The sequence below is a fragment of the Vicugna pacos genome, chromosome 11 (assembly GCF_048564905.1).
Source record: "Vicugna pacos chromosome 11, VicPac4, whole genome shotgun sequence".
NCBI classification, from domain to species: Eukaryota; Metazoa; Chordata; class Mammalia; order Artiodactyla; family Camelidae; genus Vicugna; species Vicugna pacos.
The window spans coordinates 27,961,289-27,981,928 of record NC_132997.1 but is presented as its reverse complement, the minus strand read 5'-3'; the positions used below and the strand labels follow the sequence as shown (position 1 = coordinate 27,981,928).

The 20,640-nt window shown below is 42.4% G+C and overlaps 1 protein-coding gene across 1 annotated transcript in view; it reads right to left on the bottom strand.

Annotated features, from left to right (window-relative positions):
• Positions 1–3,269: 3,269 nt before the first annotated feature.
• The window catches only part of ABCB10 (ATP binding cassette subfamily B member 10), a 33,978-nt gene continuing 16,607 nt past the window's right edge, over positions 3,270–20,640 (bottom strand). The window contains exons 7-13 of the mRNA XM_006212370.4: positions 17,265–17,360; positions 15,867–16,076; positions 14,951–15,030; positions 10,201–10,381; positions 7,531–7,574; positions 5,639–5,673; positions 3,270–5,187 (exon numbers count right to left, since the gene is read on the bottom strand). Coding sequence (XP_006212432.3) covers positions 4,956–5,187; positions 5,639–5,673; positions 7,531–7,574; positions 10,201–10,381; positions 14,951–15,030; positions 15,867–16,076; positions 17,265–17,360 — 878 coding nt within the window. The 3' untranslated portion in view covers positions 3,270–4,955. The remainder of the gene's footprint in view (positions 5,188–5,638; positions 5,674–7,530; positions 7,575–10,200; positions 10,382–14,950; positions 15,031–15,866; positions 16,077–17,264; positions 17,361–20,640) is intronic.

The following is a 20,640-nucleotide window of genomic DNA, read 5'->3' as shown; positions in this document are numbered from 1 at the left end:
TATAATATTTTTATTCTGCATGATAGTTGTTTACATAATTGTCTCTCACATAGCTCCTTTTGAAGGTCTTAACAGCTGTTACCTTTGTGCACACCGTAACAGGTGCATAGACTTTCATTAAATATTTGTTGAAATAAAGAATCCTTAAGTAAACACTGTCATGTGCATATGTGGGAGACCACAATATGGCTGTCAGTTGTTGGTGTTTACCCAGGAAAGCCATTCTTTTGTGCACATTAGCAGCATCTGGGCAGTCAGCTCATCAAAGTCACACAGGGAAGCCGCTTTGCTCCTTCCCCTTGGGTTTATAACCCAAAGTTGCACCTCATCTTTGAGTCATAGCTTTTATAGCCCAGTGCATTTCCCCCTTGTCTCATTCTTACCCAGGGAACGGGGTATGAGAGTAGCTGTGTCTAAGAAGGTATTTGTGGAGTAAAAATCTGTTCTTGGGCTTTGATGGACTGGTTAGTAGTTTGCCCACCATCCAGTTATAAAAGTTGCTATTTGCAGGAGCTGGAGCAACTCGCCAGCACCTTTGTGTTCAAAGGAACTTCCCTTTAGTCTGACTATTGAGTATGAATACTGAAGGCTGGTGAATACACAACACGATGAGTCACTCATTCATTCTGGACTTATTGAGTCCCTACCATGTGCCAGGCTATGTGCTAAGTGCTAAGGTTTATTAACTGTAAATAAATCAGACATGGGCCCTGCCCTCTTGGAGATCACAGGCCAATGAGAAAGACAGGTACTGAACAAATGAACACAAATTTACGTACACAACTTCAAATGTAGTATGAATGTGTACTATGGAAGAAAAGAGCAGAGTGTCTGACAGAGAATGACTGGAGTACCTAATTTTGGGGAAGATTGATGAAGGTCTCTGAGAGGAAAGAACATCTTCACCAAGACATGTAGTCAGCCAGGCTAAGAATAGGAGGAAGAGCGCTTGAAGCAGATCCTCAGGCAAAGGTCCTGAAGCAGCAAAGAGCTTGGTTCATTCCAAGGACTTTAAACAAGCCAACTAACCTCAAGTGACTAAAAGAAGGGGAAACGGGGGAAATAAGGCCCATGATGGCTTTGTCAGACTATCAAACAAGATCCAGAGGGAACAGCACCCTCCAGCTGGGTAAAGAGAGTTTAATAAAGGACTGCCAGAGATTGCATAGAGCCCTGAGACTTCTAACAACAGATGGGCCAAGAAAGGAAGGCGTCACCAGAACCTGTGATAAAGGGCCACCTGCCAGAGTTGTGGCCTTGGGTCAGGAGATGCAGCCAACTCATGGCTACCCAGAAGGGGACTGGGGCTGTAAGTATGGTGACCTCACTCTTCTCCTGCCCTCCAGCCATCTGCGGAGGCCAGAGTGTGAGGGAAGAGGACAAGAGTACAGTCCCTGGCAGCCCACCTCCTGGAGTGTATGATGGAGGCAAGCGGAAGAGAAGATATGGACGACAAACGCCCTGGGGCAGCGTAAGTGCCTCTTTATCCACCCCCTCCCCCCCAGGGTTCCACCTTTTCCTGGTGGCTACCATTTCCTTATCGACCTTTTTACCTTATTTTATCCAGTGTGGCCATTTACACTAGAAATCCAGAAGAAAGGGTAGTGTAGGGCAGTAGCTCTCAAGTCTAAGCAAAGCATCCATTTGTTCTTATCTCGTGGCAATGGAACTCTGTGAGTTAACTCTAAATTTCAGTGCAATTTAAACATCCTTCAAGCAGTGAGGAACGCTTGAAGTGTTTTCACTGGTTCTGGGATCCGCAAACTTTTTCTATCAAGGGCCAGAGAGGAAGACTCTCTGGCTTGCAGGCCATAGTCTCTCTTGCTCTGAGTGTGGCTCTGTTCCAATGAAATTCTACTTATGGGCACTGAAATTTGAATTTCATATAACTTTCATGTGGTAAAAAAAATTTTTAAACCATTTAAAACTATAAAAACCATCCTTGGCTTGTAGGCCATACAAAACAGGTAGCAGGTCACAGCTGGTGTGCCTCTGTGCTGGCTTCGGGAGGGAGGCCCAGTCAGCACCTAGCACAGGATCTAACAAAATAGAAGATGCTCAGTGAATGTTTACTGAACGAGTTGAGTGGTGATTACCAGCTAAACTTCACGATGCCTGATATAAAAACATGTAGAAAAACATCCCCAAATGAACATTTACTGTGTAGTTTCCACATACCTTTTTCATAAATATACTTAATGTTTTGTAACAGTTACATTCATTGTCACTTATTTCTAACAGCTTTGGCATTTTCCTGGAATAAAGTGGTTTCCCAAAATGGAGCCCTACTTTGTAAAACAGCATGTTCAAGGGTATGGCCTGTAATGGGTTACCTTGAGATTACTTCCTGGGAACCAGTCAGGTCCAAGGTCAGAGACCTTGCACACAGAGGAGCCTGGAGAGTAGACAGCAAAAACCACGAAGCTCATTAACGTGACATTTTATCTTCACATGTAGGCTTTCAGGTGATTTAAATTTTCTTTTTGCTTCTTCTTGTCTGCTTCTAAATTGCTTACATAAACATACATGTCCTTCACTGGCTCTCCATGCACACAGGATGAAAACTAAAGGGTTCCCTCATGGCACTGATGGCCCAAGACCCAGCCCTGCCTGTCTCTCTCTCCTTGTGCACAGCATCAGTGTGAGCTACCTGGCAACTCGCTCCTGCTTCTTTCCTCGTGTGGGAGTGGGGATAATAGGTATTTGTTTATTTATCTGTTTGATTTATTTATTTTTAATGGAGGTGCTGGGGATTGAACCCAGGACCCTGTGCATGCTAAGCATGTGCTCTACCACTGAGCTCTACCCTCCGCCTGTCCCAGGTATTTCTTTAAATTACAGGGTTGTCAAAGGATCAAATGTGGTAACATGTGCAAACACGCTGGAAACAAAAAAAGGGGCACCAAACAGTGTTAGTTACAACACCTCTGACATCTAGCTAATTTCTTGTGATTAATTTTTATACCCCCGACTTCTACATTAGAAGCTTCCGGAGGGCAGATACTGCGCCTTACTCACCTGCCATCGGCTCCACAGCACAGTCCCTTGTCCATCGTGGTGACAGCAACTGTACTGTACTGAAGCAACTGAACAGAATGTTTATAAGTAACAAGCAAATGAGGACATTAAAAATCTTAGATCAGGAGGAAAGGAATGGAGCTTGCAATTACTACTCACTTTTCTGTATTTGTAATGTTAGTTTTTTCTTTATTCCTGAATCTTCATAGCTAAATTCTAATAAGAAGCTGAATGTAAGTGACAGACACAGATCAAGTTCACTATAAATTTTAATTCATGATATAAAATGTTACTTTAAGGACATAGCTGAACATATTGTTTTAGAAAATAAAATATAACAATCAAATTCAATTTTGTAAATACTTCTATGGCACAGAGATTTCCCTCAGACCCAACCTTGTAATTGTGTTTTACCTGCTTTCTGAGAACTACACCATAATAGTAAACCATGAAAAATATACGTAAAGCTTGTTAAAATGATTGTCACAGATGTCTGGTTTACTGATTCAAAGAACGCTGAGTTTATTCACCCACTGAATTCACTTTAGTCATTAACAGATTCCCTTATGTAGAATGAAATGTAATATTCCATGCTGACCATGAAATAGTGGTTTCTTCTTCCAGCATAATCAGGAAACTAACGAACACTTAGTCTATGAGAAAACATTCATTTTAATTATATCAACATAGTTATTACTTCTTAGGTTCTGGCATTATTAATGTAGAAAAAGTACTTTTTCTTGAGGCAACAGCAAATTAATAGCACTGATATGAAATACGGCAAATGCAAAGGCTGTCAGCATTACTTTAGGAATTTTGAGACATTTAGGTGAATAAAAATACACCCATATATAAAAGAAAAATGGTTAATTACTTCCTCTTTTCAGAAGAGTGACAAGTTCTTAAGGTTTCTTGATACTCTGTAGAATGGCAAGAACTAAACTTTCTTCAAATGTTTTAAGGTTGAAAATTACAGTTATATTAATAATTTCAGATATTAGCCTCACTGAGTGAAATTTCAAAACTATTTAAATAACTGATAAAACAGCTATAAAATTTGGCTAGGAATTATAAGCTTTTAAAAGATAATTTTCAAGGTACAGGCCTCCAGACAACATAAATGTAAAAGTCATTTTTACATCTTTCTTGACATCTGCCAGTTCATGCCTCAGTTCCCAAAGTATTCATAGAAATAAATATGTGAACAATGAAAACAGAAGTTTTCATATTCAAAGGACGGGGCTTCTTCCCTTTTTAAAACTCATCAGGCTCTCATGTGCCAAAGATGTTGAAAACTACACACATCCAAACACAGTATCATCCCAGAGGAACACATGTTCCTAAGCTTTCACACCTTTGGAGACAGAAGAGATGAGGAGTTTAATGTTCCCTTCTCGCCGTGTGATGTTAGCTATTTCTGTATATATATTAGGTTTCCTCTATGAGACTACCAGGTTAAACTAAAGGGTTACATTTTCACCTTCTATTCTGCTACCTGGTAAAATGAGACCCGAAGTAGAACACTAAGAGATTACACAGTGCCTGGTAAACTGGCCTACAATAATTAGGCTCTTTATTTATAATTCCCTCTTAAAAGTTGTCATCTGACAGTAGGTTCAATTTAAAACAGCAGATGAAAGAAAATGAGGTGCCATGCTATATTAATTAAAATATTCCAAGATAAAAATATAAAACCTGAAAATAACTTCAGTGCTATAGACATTTAGAAAGTTATAGTTACTAAAACTCTGAATAAAAAGGTCTTGAGAACAAGGACATCTCAAAACAATATTTTATGAACTTTGGGAAAAATAGGCAGATTTCAAATAACTTGAAGTATGATTTAAAGATTTCATACAGTCTGAATTTCTTCTTTTTTCCTGTAATGCTGGTTTGCTTTAAAGTCTCTCATATTCAGTGTACCAGTAATTGCTGCTTTATGCTGAAATAAAACTTTGTTTGTTCATTAGTTTTCTGTATATCCCATCTGGTTTTGAGAGCAGCTCTTCATGCTTCCCGTATTCGGTAATTTTCCCTTGGTCAAGAACTGCCACCATGTTAGCATTCTTAATGGTGGATAGACGATGGGCAATGATTAACACTGTTCTTCCTTCCATTAGTCGATCGAGAGCTTGCTGTACCAGGTACTCATTTTCAGCATCCAGTGCACTGAAACCGGACAACCCACAGGAAAGTGAAGATGTCAGTGCCACGCACACTGTTAATTCATGTACTTCCTGTTACATGTACAGTGGCCCTTCACGAGCAGTGAATTTTCACTATGATCAACACTGCAACTTCCTGGGTCAACTATATATATTTTATATTATAAAGTTACTATTAAAAAAAAAAGAAGCTCTGGACCCTTGATTTCCATAGAACTAGTAATTTGGCAGCATTGCCCACTAAAGTGGTCAGAGATTCATCACAAGTGTTTCAACTGGAACTAGAGCCCTCATCTCATGACTCAGCTGGTCCGCTGCCTCCCAGCTGGCGTTATTGAGTCAGACTCTGTCCCTTTAAAGTCTGAGACATTTCTCAGCTGTTTCACTTGAAAGTAATAAGTTTGTGGTACAGGAAGAATTTGGTTTAATACAATTGCACATTAAGATATCCTCACCTGGTTGCTTCATCCAGGAGAAGAATTTTGGGATTCTGAAGGAAAAACATTAAAAAGAAAACGTAACTTTATTAGAAAAACACAAACTCTTAGGAATAAAAGAAAGTACTGATAAAAGATGCAACACGGATGAGCTTTGAAAACATTATGCTGAGCGCAAAGAGCAAGACACAGTATGTCACAGAATGTATGAGTCCATTTGTATGAAATGTCCAGAATAGGCACATCTGTGAAGCAGAAAGTAGACTAGTGGTTACCTGGGGCTGGGGTCCATGGAGAGAGAAGGCAGTGGGGGTGTGTGAGACTGCTGAAGGGTAGAGGGGTCTCCTTTGGGGGTGATGAAAATGTTCTAAAATTGGTTGTGGTGATGGATGCCCAACTCTGAATACACTAACACTGAGCTGTAATTTAAATGGGTGAATTTATAGCATGTGCCTATATCACATTAAGCTACTACAAAAAAAGAACACAAACTCTTAAGTGAGATAAGCTCATAAACAGAAGAGTTAGAGATGATTTGAAACCATGACCACAGTCATCACTGAGCTGGACAGTCCTTCTAATGCAGTTTTGCCCTGCTGGTCAGTCAGTGTGAGGTGGGGACCTAAGGTTACTTAGAGTCTAGATTGTCAAGGTTGTGCTCAGTCTAGTTAGGAGTAGGACACAACACTGAGGAAAAATAAGAGCAAGCCAAGGTATGTAACACGTTAAATTCCAGCTCTGCCTAGGAACCTACCCACAAGACATGAAAACACACGCAAACAAAGACGTGTGCACATAGTCGTGCTGTTCACAACAGCCCTAAACTGGAGACAACCCAAATGCTCATCACCCAGTGAACGGACGAACTGTGGTCCATCCACACAAAGGAATGTAACTCAGCGACAGAAAGGAATAAAGTGCCGATGCTATCCGAGTACAGGAGGCTAGCTGCAGAGGACCACATCCTGCCTGACTCCTTGTATCTGACATGTCCAGAAAAGGCAAATCTAGACAGACAGAAAGCAGAGTGCTCGGAAAGGTTGGGGGAAGGCTGCAAATGGGTATAAGGGATCTTTTCAGGGTGACAGAAATGTTCTAAAATTGGACTGTGTGATGGCTGCACAACTGCAAATTTACTAAAAGTCACTGAAAAGTACATTTAAAACTGGTGAATTTTATATGTAAATTAGGTTTAAAAAAGCCATTTAAAAAATCACCTATAAATCTGAGCAGAGCAATTATATAACAAAGGGAAGGCTGTTATTTCTTGGAAAAACAAAACAAAACAAAACAACATCCATGACTCTCAGCGTTCCCCTCTCCTCTCAGGAGTCTTGCGTTTAAGTATTTCAAGTCTGTACTGTTGAGTTTAGCAGGTAATTGTTGATCATATAAGAGGCTATACTTGCATTGTTTTGTTATTTTGATATAATCACTTTCACCAGTTAGACCATATGCTTCTTTTTAAAAATCTTTCTAATTGATTATCTTTTTATTTTTTGACTTATTTTGGGGAAAGGAGATAATTAGGTTTCTATTTATTTCAGTATTTATTTTTAATGGAGGGACTGGGGATCGAACCCAGGACCTCGTGCATGCTAAGCACACGCTCTACCCCTGAGCTATACCTCCCACACCGTACACTTCTTCATGGAAGATCCATGTGTTAAACTCCTCTCCGTCTGGCAACGCTCGCACAGTACTGTGCTCCTAATGCTCATGATGTACTTGTTACATTTGGACAAGTACTTGGTGGCACACCCAACCCCCCTTTCACCAGAACTGCCAACCACATGCCTGCCCTCCCCACCAAAAGAAAGGAAGAAGAAGAAAAATAGCATATTACAAATTACAAGGTCCCTAATTAAAAGCAACACGAAAAAACCCCAGCCAAGGGGCTTCAGGCTTACCTTAAGCAGAGCACGGGCAATTGCAATCCGCTGTTTCTGCCCACCTGAAAATGACCATTTTATTTTTTTTAATTGAAAGCCTTAACAAAAATTCCTGGTAACAGGCTTTTCTGATAAGCTGTGTGGCAATCTGAAGGTAGCTTCTCCCAGTCAGTCATAGCTGAGACAGATGGGAGAGCGGAAACCTATGTTTTAAATACCCTGTTTCCTCACCAGTCTAAAGGCTAGCAATGACAAGTTGCCATCAGAGCGAACGCTGTGGCATCCTTCTGCACCAGGCATGTTCTAAAGACGCTACATGTATTATCTCATTCAGTCTCAAAAACAAGCCCATCAAGCACGTCCTACCTACAGCAACTCCCTTTTTACAGATGAAGAACTGGCACAAAGCACCTGCCCGGTCGGTCAGCGGCAGAGCCAAGGCCTCAGCTGCGCAGGGGGCTGTGCTTTCAACCACACAAGTACCGCCCCCGCAGCAGAACACCCCAGGGACAGGGGAGCGGGGCACTCAAGGTATTTAGAGGTTTCTGAAGGGCACGTGAGCTGCATGGGCGCAAAGCACATCAGTGAGACGGGCTCTGTCAGCCTGCTGTTCTGCCTCAGCGCGCTGCTCGGTTCTTTCCCCCTCACCTTATTCTCTTCCTTTCCCTGCCCTGCCAACAGCTGGCACATGGAGCAATGAGTGAGAGAGAGAGAGAATGTTTAGGTGTGTGTGTTTGTATGAAGCTGGAGGCAACAAATGGAGTCAGCCTCTCTAATGCCCCCTTTTCTAAAACTCAAATTCTACTAAACCAAGGGAGCAGACTTGGGGGGGTCGGTGAGTGGGGGAAACATAAAAGGTCAGACAGCTGCTGACTTCCCTTCCTCATCTCTCTTTCACACCACCCTCTCTCCTTCCTCCCAGGGGACACTAAGTTACCACCAGTAAAGCCTCAGAGAGCAGTACTCAGAACTCACCCCTCCCAACTTCATTTTAGAAAACTCAATTCCATTTTTGGTGACGAAAACATTCCTTTCTGGTTGATTTTATTGGCTGAACATACTTGTTAATAGTAATTGGTACACACAATTTCACTTAAAAGAAGTTAATCATTTAGACTGAAATGTGTGGTGCTGCTAAAAGCCGCCCGCAGACAGGCAAGCCCACGCTCCCGACGAGGGCAGGAAGAAGAGCACGGTCTTCCCGAAGCCCTCTGCCTGGGGGGCTCAGCGCTCCGTGTGGGTCGGCAGAGCCGCTGGCGAGGGCGGCGGCCAGCTCTGCGGAATCCCCGGTGCCACGCAGCACACCGCCCATCTACCGCCGGCTGGCCTTTCTCCCGCCCAGAGAGTGACGGTGCACCGAAACCCTCGGGTACTTTCACTGCGGAACAGAGCTGGGGGGTTCCGGTAGCGGAAGGGACCTGCAGAAGCCGCTCCAAGGGAGAAGGTGATGTGCTTGCGGGCCGGCGTGCAGGTGGCTCCCAACCCCACACGCCCCTGCCCGATCATTTCACCATGAGCAGCCGAAACTGGTGTCCTGCCCGAGGACATGTTTCAGAGATGGAGCAGCACTTCACGCGTGCACAACAATATGTAATTCTACTCCTGGAACTTCCCGATTATCAAAAACATTTTTTATCTACTGCCTATAGTTTGAAGAAATCACACACCATTAACTGAAAACATTTGTGTTAAATTTTCTGTCGTTTAAGTTCAAGTAAAAAGAGTTGGAAAGCACTGTTGCTCCAATCCAGCCTGGCAGCCTCTGCACTGACACGGTGTCCACCCTCTGCTTAGACACTTGCAGTGACAGAGGGCTCACATTGTGAAAGGAAGCACATTACAATATTTGTAATAAAAAACAATCTGTGTTAAACCAAAATTTTATTTGCCTATTATTGGTCCCCCTTCTGCACTCTAAAGCAACAGAACCATTTCTCCTTCCCTCCGGGAAACATGGCCCCAGGACGAGATCTGACCTGCTGGGTGAGCCCTGACGTCACAGGGAGCAGAGACAGCGGCGCACGCCTGTGAGCCCCTCGTCCGCCAGGATGGGGAACTGAGGACTGCACGTGGGCCAGTCTGACCCAGGGCCTGTCTGTGCACAGCCTCAAGCTAAGAATGGTTTTTACATTTTAAAAAGATTGTTTAAAAAAGAAACAAAGACTGTGTGACAGAGATCACATGTGGCCCATAAAACTTGAAATATTTAAAAAAAAACAAAATCCTAACATATTTATTCTCTGGCCCTTTATAGAAGAAGTTTGCCGGCTCTGGGTCCAAGACAGAACCTGCAAAGTGGGGAGTAATGGGCTCCTTCGTTGCACTTCTGCTCCTGACTCGGGCTCTGCCTCCCTTAGCAAGTCATGTTGCCACCTGGTATCTGTCTCATTTTCTACAATTTTCAAGGATCTCGAGTTGCAAAACACACCTTTCCTCAGATGAGAAAAAGCGGCTGTGGCTGAGTACTACTCAGTGGGACACCCAGTGAGAATCTGGAAATACCTTTGGGGTAGAAAGTGGAGGAAACCGGGTTGCTGTCCACAAACAAGAGAGATTTTAGAAAGTGAAAAAGATGAATTTCATCAATTCTAAGGGCAAAAGCCTAATTAGAAAATTATACTGTGGTACGAAATGTCTGGAGTTTTTGGAGCAGAGTTTTGCTACAAAGCAGTAATAACAAAAAGGTACCTGAAAGGAGCACGCCCTTTTCTCCAACCACGGTGTTGAATCCTTGAGGGAAGTTTCGGATGAAAGCAGCTGCGTTGGCTACGCGGGCCACTTTCTCCACCTGCTCGGCAGTCACCAGGGAAGGGTCGTCGGCACCATAAGCGATGTTCTCCGCAATTGAGCAGGAAAACAAAATTGGTTCCTACGAATTGGAAATACAATGTATTTATTGCAAATTTCAACTGTCTAGGAAACACAGGGGAGCTTAGTAAGCACTTACATCTGAGAAACGATTAAACCGCTCCCAAAGAGTGTATACTGTTTTCCTGGTTCTACTTCCTCACGCTCCATAAATTCACCCACTGGATGATTTAAAAATTCATGTATTACCATGAGCAGGACTGACTATATCATCTAAAGTTTCCCCACACTGCAGGAAATGGGATTCCCCTACCATCCATATGACTGGTACGCAGTAGGCCCTCCACAAATGCAAGTTCTCCTTCAGGAGGAAGACTGAGCTGGTCTGCATTTCCCAGCTGCCTGCCTTCCACTAAGGGAAAAATCCATCTGTATCTACTACTTTTTGAAACATAAACAAAGCAGACAGGAATGGGGCATTTGGACAGAACTATTCTTTTTTTTAATTTGTTTTCTCTCTCTCTTTCTTTTTTTGCGGTAGGAAGTAATCGAGTTTATTTACTTGTTTTTTTTAATGGAGGTACTGGGGATTGAACCCAGGAACTTATGCGTGCTAGGCATGCACTCTACCACTGAACTATATCCTCCCCACTTTAATTCTTATTTTTTATTGAAATGTAGTCGATTTACAATGTTAGTTTCATGTATACAGCAAAGTGATTCAGTTATACACATACATGCATTTTTTTTTCAGATTTTCTTCCATTACAGCTCATTACAAGAAAATGAATTTAGTTCCCTGTGATATACACTAGGTCCTTGTTGTTTATCTATTTTATATACAGTAATGTGTGTCTATTAATCCCAAACTCCTAATCTATCCCTCCCCCCTCACCCAGTAACCACAGTTTGTTTTCTGTGTCCATGAGTCTATTTCTGGTTTGCAAATAAAATTTGCATTTTTTTTGGATTCCACATGTGAGAGACATCATATGATATTTATCTTTGTCTGACTTACTTCACTTAATATGATAATCTTTAGGTCCATCCATGTTGCTACAAATGGCATTATTTCATTCTTTTTTATGAAAAGGTAATATTTCATTGTATATAGAGACCACATCTTCTTTATCCAGTCATCTGTCGACGGACATTTAGGTCGCTTCCATGTCTTGGCTATTGTATATAGTGCTGCTATGAACACTGGGGTGCATGTGTCTTTTCAAATTATAGTTATCTTTGGATATATGCCCAGAAGTGGGGGGTTACTGGATCATATGGTAAGTCTATGTTTAGTTTTTTAAGGAGATAACAGTGGCTGCACCAATTTACATTCCCACCAGCAGTGCAGGAGGGTTCCCTTTTCTCCACACCCTCGCCAGCATTTATTATTTGTAGACTTTTTAATGACGGCCATTCTGACTGGTGTGAGGTGGTACCGCACTGTAGTTTTGATTTGCACTTCTCTAATAATGAGCAATACTGAGCATCTGTTCATGTGCCTGTTGGCCATCTGGATGTCTTCTTCGGAGAAATGCCTATTTAGGTCTTCTGCCCATTTTTTGACTGGGTTGCTTGCTTCTGTTGGTATTAAGCCGTATGAACCATTTGTATATTTTGGAAATTAGTCCCTTGTCAGTCACATCATTTGCAAATATTTTCTCCCATTCTGTAGGTTGTGTTTTCATTTTGTTTATGGTATCCTTAGCTGTGCAAAAGCTTTTAAGTTCAATTAGGTCCCCTTTGTTTATTTTTGCTTTTATTTCCATTACTCCAGGAGCTAGTTCAAAAAAAAAATTGCTGTGACTTACTCAAAGAGTGTTCTGCCCATGGTTTCCTTTAGGAGTTTTACAGTAGGTTTATTCCTAGATATTTTATTCTTTTTGATGCGATGGTAAGTGGGATTATTTCCCTAATTTCTTTTTATATTTTTATATTTTATATTTTATATAGCATATAGAAATGCAACTGATTTCTGTATATTAATTTTGTACCCTGCAACTTTACTGAATTCATTGATGAGCTCTAGTGTTTTTCTGGTAGTGTTGTTAGGATTCCACATGTGAGAGACATCATGTCATCCGCAAACAGTGCCAGTTTTACTTCTTTTCCAATTCGGATTCCTTTTATTTCTTTTTCTTCTTTGACTACTGTGGCTAGGACTTCCAAAACTATGTTGAATAAAGGTGGCAAGAGTGGGCATCCTTATCTTGTTCCTGAACTTAGAGGAAATGCTCCCAGCTTTTCCCCGCTGACTGTGATGTTAGCCGTGAGCTTGTCACACACGGCCTTTATTACGTTGAGGTATGTTCTGTCTGTACCCACTTCCTGGAGAGTTTTTATAACTGGATGTTGAATTTTATCACAAGCTTCTTCTGCAACTATTGAGATGATCATGTGGTTTTTATTCTTCATTTCGTCGATGTGGGGCATCACACTGGTTTGCAGACACTGAGAAACCCCTGCATCCCTGGATTCACCCCACTTGCTCAGGGCATACGACCCTTTTAACGTGTTGTTGGAGTCAATTTGCTAGTATTTTGTTGAAGATTTTTGCATCGATATTCATAAGTGGTATTAGTCTGTAATTTTCTTTTTTTGCAATATCTTTGTCTGGTTTTGGTATCAGGGTGATGGTGGCCTCACAGAATGAGTTCAGAAGTGTTCCTTCCTCTGCACTTTTTGGGAACAGTTTCAGAAGGATAGGTGTTAACTCTTCACTAAATGTTTGGTAGAATTCCTCTGTGAAACCATCTGGTCCTGACTTTTGCTTGTTGGGAGTTTTTCAATGACTGACTCAGTATCAGTGCTGGTAACTGGTCTGTTCATATGTCTGTTTCTTCCTGGCTCAGTCTTGGCAAATCGCACCTTGCTAAGAAATTGTCCATTTCTTCTAGGTTGTCCTTTTTGTTGACATAGAGTTGCCACAGTAGCCTCGTATGAGCCCTTCCATTCCTATGGTGTCAGCTGTAGCTTCTTTTTCATTTCTGATTTTATTAATTGGGGCCGTCTCCCTTTTTTCTTGATGAGTCTGGCTACCGGTTTATCAATGATGTTTATCTTTTCAAAGAACCAGCTTTTTGTTTCACTGATCTTTTCTATCGTTTTTTTTTTTGTCTCTATTTCACTTATTTCTGCTCTAATCTTTATGGTTTCTTTCCTTCTAACAAGGAAAGTTTTATTTGTTCTTCTTTCTCTAACTGCTTGAGATGTAAGGTTAGGTTGTTCACTAGATATTTTTCTTGTTTCCTGAGGTAGGCCTGTATTGCTATCAACTTCCCTCTGAGAACTGCCTTTGCTGCGTCCCAGAGGTTTTGGACTGCCATGTTTCTGTCTTCATTTGTCTCTAAGTATTTTTTTATTTCCGCTTTGATTTCCTCAGCAATCCGTTGGCTGCCGAGTAGCACACTGGTAAGCCTCCACGTTAGTGGTTTTTTGCGATATTTTTCTTGTAGCTGATTTCTAATCTCACAGCATTGTGGTCAGGAAAGATGTGACATGGTTTCAATTTTCTTAAATTTATGAGGCTCACTTTGTAGGCCAACATGTGCTCTATCGTGGAGGATGTTCCACGTGCACCTGAGAAGTCTGTGTGTTCTGCTGCTTTCGGATGGAATGCTCTGGAAATATCAACGAAGTCCATCTAGTCTAATGTGTCATCTAGGGCCTGTATTTCCTTACTGATTTTTTTGTCTGGATAATCTGTCCACTGACGTAAGTGGGGTGTTCAGGTCCCCACTGTGATTGTGCTACTGTCGAGTCCTCCTTTTATGTCTGTTAACAGTTGCCTTATACACTGAGCTGCTCCTATGTTGGGTGCACATATATTTACAACTGCTATACCCTCTTCTTGTTGGATTGACCCCTTGATCATTATGTAGTGAACAAAACCATTCTGTGGAATAGTCCTGAAAAGCAGATACATTTCCAGTTTCTTTTCTCCATCCCTAATGAAGATACTGCATTGCTGTGATCCTTAAACTACCAAGCCAGCCCCGTCACTGCCCCACCTGCCCCTCACACAGCGGAGTGGGGCTGACGATAAGGTCTGAGGGGGTGCTCGTTAGAGGGAGAGGCCCGGAACTGGGGGAAAGCTTGGGTTTGTCTGCTGTGCACATGGCCTGGTAATAAAAATACAAATAGCTGCGTCAAATTTCCCTGCACCAAGTGATCCTGTGAAAACAGTCTCATCAAAAAGACTTTATTACATTAACACTCTTGAAATCTGCAACCTCTCTGCAAGGGGACCCTGGCTCTTGCCATAGTCTTTGCTTGCTTATCTCTGAAACCCTTTATGTAAAATAGCAGACTGGCTAGTAATGAAAATGGGAATTGGGGAAGAGTCAGTAGAAGCTAAAAGGTTGTGTCATTTTCCCCCCTAGTTTCCTAGACTATCTGCATTACAGTGATGTCAGTCCCTAGCTACTGATGAAATGCCAGTGCTTCAAGTGGTTAGTGACTAAGGTCTTCAGGAAACAGCACTATTTACAACTCTAAACAACTTGCCTGCGAGATTACATTAGTACATCTGGAAAACTTCTCTTTTGAGAGGTTCAAGACCAAGGAAAAAACAAATGACAAAAACAGTTTTAAAAGAAAATGTAATAAAAATGGAACCCCCTCCTCTTACCTGACTCACAGTCCCAATCTTGGATCTCAGCCAGACTGGATTTAGCTGACGAATATCACGGCCATCAAGACTGATAGTTCCTTGCAGAGAGGAAAGGAAAGAGTCACTGAGTGTCCTGGGGTCAATGAAGGACGTAAACACAGAAAGGATCTGGTGGGAAAATGTCAGACTTAGTTTTTTAAAGATTAAAAGTACACTCAGAATCTCCAAACAGAAGCTAAAACCAACATATTCTAGGGAACTTCGGAGCCAAAAGGGAACTTCTGGGTCTCCCATGCCTCCTGTCTCCCTGCAGTGGTTACATGGCTAGCCCACCTAGTTCATCCATCCAGCTCACCTTCCTGCATGAACATAGCTGGAGGGGACTCTGTTATCTGCAACTAACAATCTGACTGACATCGTGGCAGAGCTTTCAAATAATCAGATGCATCTCTGTGACTTTAGCCAACAGAATTAACTGTACACCTTGAGGGAACTCAATCGTGCTTCATGATAGTGATGGCAGCGGCCAACATAATCCAAAACGGGAGCTGGCGCGGAGAGACATTGACCCCACGGCACTGCCGTGGGCGCCTGTGCTCAGCGGCTCATGAGGCGCCTGCTCGGAGCCCTTCTCCCAGTAAGGGCCTCCCGTCAGAAGGGGACACTAGCATGGACGATCAGGAGGTGGAATTCAGGAAGTCACTCTGGACTCGCAGATATGCAACATGCCTGACAGGCTTTCTGTATGAGCTGTCATAGCCTGAAAAGTGAAACCTTTGTTTAAGAGATTCCTTTCCTGAGAACAAACCCCCTGGCATTCAGAACTCTCACACTACCAGGTTTCTGCATAATCTGACCCTCCCCCAGGGCGCAGGAGAAGCAGGGCTCCGGAGAGCCCCCCCGCCCCGGTCCTACAACGAGGTGAGCCACTCACCAGAATCGGGGTCATACAGCCTCAGGAGGAGGGAAATCGCTGTTGATTTGCCAGAGCCACTTGGGCCAACCAGCGCTGTGACTGACCCTGACGGGATGGAAAGGCTGAAATCCTGGAATATGGGCACTTCTGGCCGAGCTGGGTAGGCGAAATGCACATTCTTGAACTCCAAAGCACCCTGGAAGCTTTTCTCATTTAAAACGACCCCCTCTGAAACATAAAATAGAATCCTAATTACTCAGTGCAGAGATCACACTCAGAAGCTGAACTCGGCTCTCCCACCTAACTGGCCACAGGTGGCGGCCCGGCGCAGCTGGTCCTGGAGCACGAGCTCCCACTGGGCCCGCCAGGAAGAAGCCTCCGTCTAACGCTCACCTGGCCTGCTCCGCACCGCCAGGCACAAGGCACTACACGTCTGCATCCTGTTTGATTCCCTCAGCCTTGAGAAGTACAAGTCACTGTCCCAATTTTACTGACAGGACACTGAGGCTCAGAGACAAGCACCTGCCCACGGTCTCCAACCAGCTGCCCTCTCCCTGTGCCGCTGCCTCTGCAGTCCCCCTGGCCTAGGGTTTCTCTCACCTCCTCTAAATAAAGGTCTTGAGAGGATGACGATGCACAGGTGGTGCTGCACAACAGCCATGGAGCTCGAAGGGGTCAGAGGCCGATTCTGTCCTGGTCCTACCTTGCTACTGACTTGGGAGAGGCTGCTCAATCTCTCACAATTGGGCTTCTCTCTTCCAGCCAATCCTACAGGAGAGTCCTGGCTATTCCCTTACTGGCCGAGGCTACCCAACAATGTCCCAGGCATCAGTGAGTGGTTGGGACTGGTTACTGCTCACAGCCATCCTCCTGTGCCCTCGCTAGCTGGCCCAGGCCACACGGCTCTCCTAAGTACTAGCTTCCAGGGAAGCAGCTGATGAAAGAGAGGGTTCTAGCCGATTGGTACCAGCATCCTCCACCCCACCTCCAAAAGCCAAGCAATTTAGAGGCTTTTGTACGTGTAATTCCTCTTCCTTTCCTTCTGTCCTCCACACAAACATCAACATCACTAAGGAAGACAGATCTGGTGGACTGGCCCAGGACCTTCCTCTGTGCGCCCAAGCTGCCCTCACTTCTATCCTGCTGTTTGTCGTAACAAATTACCTGCAAGGAGGTAAACAGTGGCTGCACACTGTGTGGGCAGTCCCTTGGCTTCCAGGGACACCCTCGGGCCCCAGAGCAGCACCCCAGCAACCGTCTTTCCTCACTGCCCACCCCTCTGAGCACTCTGTCCCTGTCATGTGGAAGGGACGTCTTGGTCATGCTCATCGTTCACAGGTAGTGCAGGAAGCTGATCTGTCTAAAACCACATCTGTTTAATCCTAGCGAAGAAAAACAAACCCATTTCAGACCCACCATTGAAAGGAAGCGCAGGTTCTCGCTCCAGCAGCTCCCAGAGGCGTCCCCCGGCACCCAGTCCTTTCATCAGCTCTGAATAGAAAGAGCTCAGACCTGAGAATGAGAAGCAAAGCCACACACATCCATCACCTGTACCAGGAAACGGCCATCTGCTACTCCCATTCCTCTGGGAACAGTGAAAATAACTTGCTTTTAATATAAAATCTGTTACTTTCAAAAAAGGATTTGCAGCAGCCACCTGCGAATCCATCAGAATTCCCTCTGCCTTATCCCCTTGTCTTCCTTCAGCTTTTCCTCCTCCAATTTCACTATTTCTAATAAGGATTTAATGTTTGATCAGGGAATTTACAACTACATACAGTCATACTAATCAGCCACTGAATTAAAATCATAGTGTTACACAGAAAGTCTACCTAGTCAAAAACAGAGCAATATAAATAAAATACAACACTTATCCCGTACTCAAAATGGATATAGTGAAGCCCCATGTTCATTTTAAAGACATCTACAAAATCAAACCCTCCTTTCAAACACTCAGCAAACACAACCTTCACTAGGCTGAAACTGAGAAGAAACTTGGTGATGTTAAATAGTCCAACAGTCCCTTTTTAAACACCTTTGAATTATGACTTAATGACTTAAACATCAAGTACCTTGGCGCATGTCAACTGCCAGAATATATACTTGTAACACTTTCCCTCAGTAAGAATGCTGGAAAAAAAATGGAATTTAAATACTCTAAGGTATGTGAATATTTGTGCAAGATGTGGATAAGGGGAGACCACTACATACAAAGAATTCTTAAACCTCAAAGGCTCCACACAAAAACTACTAGAGCTGATAAAAGAAATCAGCAGGGTAGCAGGAGATTCAGCAAGATTAACAGTCAGAAATCAGTGGCTTTACACTAACAATGAAATACCAGAAAAGGAAAGTAAGGAACAATCCCTTTTAAAATCACATCAAAAAAATAATTCTTAAAACTCAACAACAAAACAACCAATTAAAAAATGGACAGACATCTCATAAAAGATACACGGATGGCAAATAATTATATAAAACGATGCTACACATCATATTACTGAAGAAAAGTAAATTACAACAATGAGCTACCACCACAAACCTATCAGAAGAGCTAAAATCCAAAACTCTGACATCAAATGCTGGTGACGATGTAGAACAATGGGAACTCTCTCTCATGGCTGATAGGAATGCAAAATGGTAAAGCCATTTTGAAAGAAGGTTTGGCAGTTTCTTACAACACTAAACATGCTCTCACCATACAATGTAGCAATCATGCTCCTTTGTGTTTACCCAGAGGAGTTGAAAAAGTAGGTGCACCCAAAAACCTGCACATGAATGTTCAAAGCAGCTTTATTCATAATTGCCAAAATCTGGTAGCAACCAAGACATTCTTTGAATGGATAAGTAAACTGCAGTACATCCAGACAATGGAATATAATTCAGCATTAAAAAGAAATGAGCTATCAAGCCATGAAAAGACATGGAGGAACCGTCAATGCATATTACTACATGAAAGAAGCTAATCTGAAAAAGCTACATACTATATGTTTCCAACAACAGGACATCTAGAAAAGGCAAAGCTATGGAGACAACAAAAAGTCAGTGGCTGCCAGGGGTTGAGGGGAGAGAGGGTTGAACAGAGCACAGAGGTTTTTTAGGGCAGTGAAACTACTCTGTCATACTACAGTGGTGGATGCATGTCATTATTCATTTGTCCAGACCCACAGAATGTACAATACCAAGAGCAAACCCTAAGGTAAACTCTGACTTTGGGTGATAATGTCAGTGTGTGTTTGTTAATTACAACAAGTGCACTGCTCTGGCAGGGGATATTGACCATGAGGGAAGTTGTACTTATGAAGGGGCAAGAGGTGTACAGGAGCTCTCTGATATTTCTGCTCAATTTTGTTGTGAACCTATAACTGCTCTTTAAAAAAGTCTATTAATAGAAAGGAAAAAGGAAGGAAGGAGGAAAGAAGGAAGGGAGGGAGGGAGTGGAAGAGGGAGGGGGGAAGAAACTGAAGACAAAGGAAGGAATCAGAAGTAGTTTAAAACAGTTAAGGAGTTCAGACTCTGGCAAACAAAAACAAAAACAAAATGGCCCTAGATAAACAAACGTGGTCTATTCATACAGTAGAATATTATTCAACAATAAAAAGGAATGAAGTACCAATCCATACTACAATGTGGGTGAACTCTGAAAACACGCTAAGTGGAAGAAGCCAAACATAGAAGGCCACAGATTATATAATTCTATTTATATGAAATATCTGGAATAAGGAAATACATAGAGAAAAAAAACAAACTGCGGTTGCTGGGGCTGGGGTATAGAGTTAGACTGCTAAGTGAGCAGGGGTGTTCTCTGAGGTGATGAAAATACCTTGGAACTAAACAGAGGTAGTGGTTGCACAACATTGTGAATGTACCACACAGCACTGAGTTGTAAATTTTAAAAAGATTAATTTTATGTTTTGTGAATTTCACTTCACTAAAAAAAAAAAAGTAAGAAAAAAGAAAGTGGAGTTCAATAGAAGACGTAAGAGCATTCTCTGGTATAAAACAAGCACGTTTTTCTTCAAACAGCACTTCTGACCCTCTCTCAACAGAGAACATAGAATCTAGTTTTTTTCTTCAGTAGAATCTGCTCTAAGCAGAAACCAACATTTCTGCTTATTTATTTTAAAATTCTTACTTATTTAATAAATAAAATGGGATTTCTTGCTTGCAGATTCATTACAGAATTACTCTAAGCAGTAAACGTCACAAAAACTTTTTTAAATTGAGTTATAGTCAGTTTACAATGTTCTGTCAATTTCTGGTGTACAGCACAATTTTTCTTTTCAGTCACACATGAATATATGTACATTCATTTTCATATTCTTTTTCACCATGAGCTACTACAAAATATTGAATATAGTTCCCTGTGCTGTACAGTATAAACTTGTTTATCTGTTTTATATATACCAGTCAGTTTCTACAAATCTCGAACTCCCAGTCTATCCCTTCCCACCTGCCTCCCCACGGCAGCCACAAGTTTGTGCTCTATGTCTGTGAGTCTGCTTCTGTTTTACATTTAAGTTCATTTGTCTTCTTTTTCTTTTCTTTTTTTTTTTTTTTTTAGATACCACATATGAGTGATATCATATGGTATTTTTCTTTTTCTTTCTGGCTTACTTCACTTAAAATGCCATCGTCCAGGGCCATCCACACGAAAACTTTTAAAATCCAACTCAGCTTGCTGGATTAAATTCCCATAGCCTTAGGTATCTGTCTGGGTTGTGCATGTGGGGAGACTGGTGGTAACAGTTCCCCACAGATCCACCCACACATTTATTCTCCCCTCCGTCAC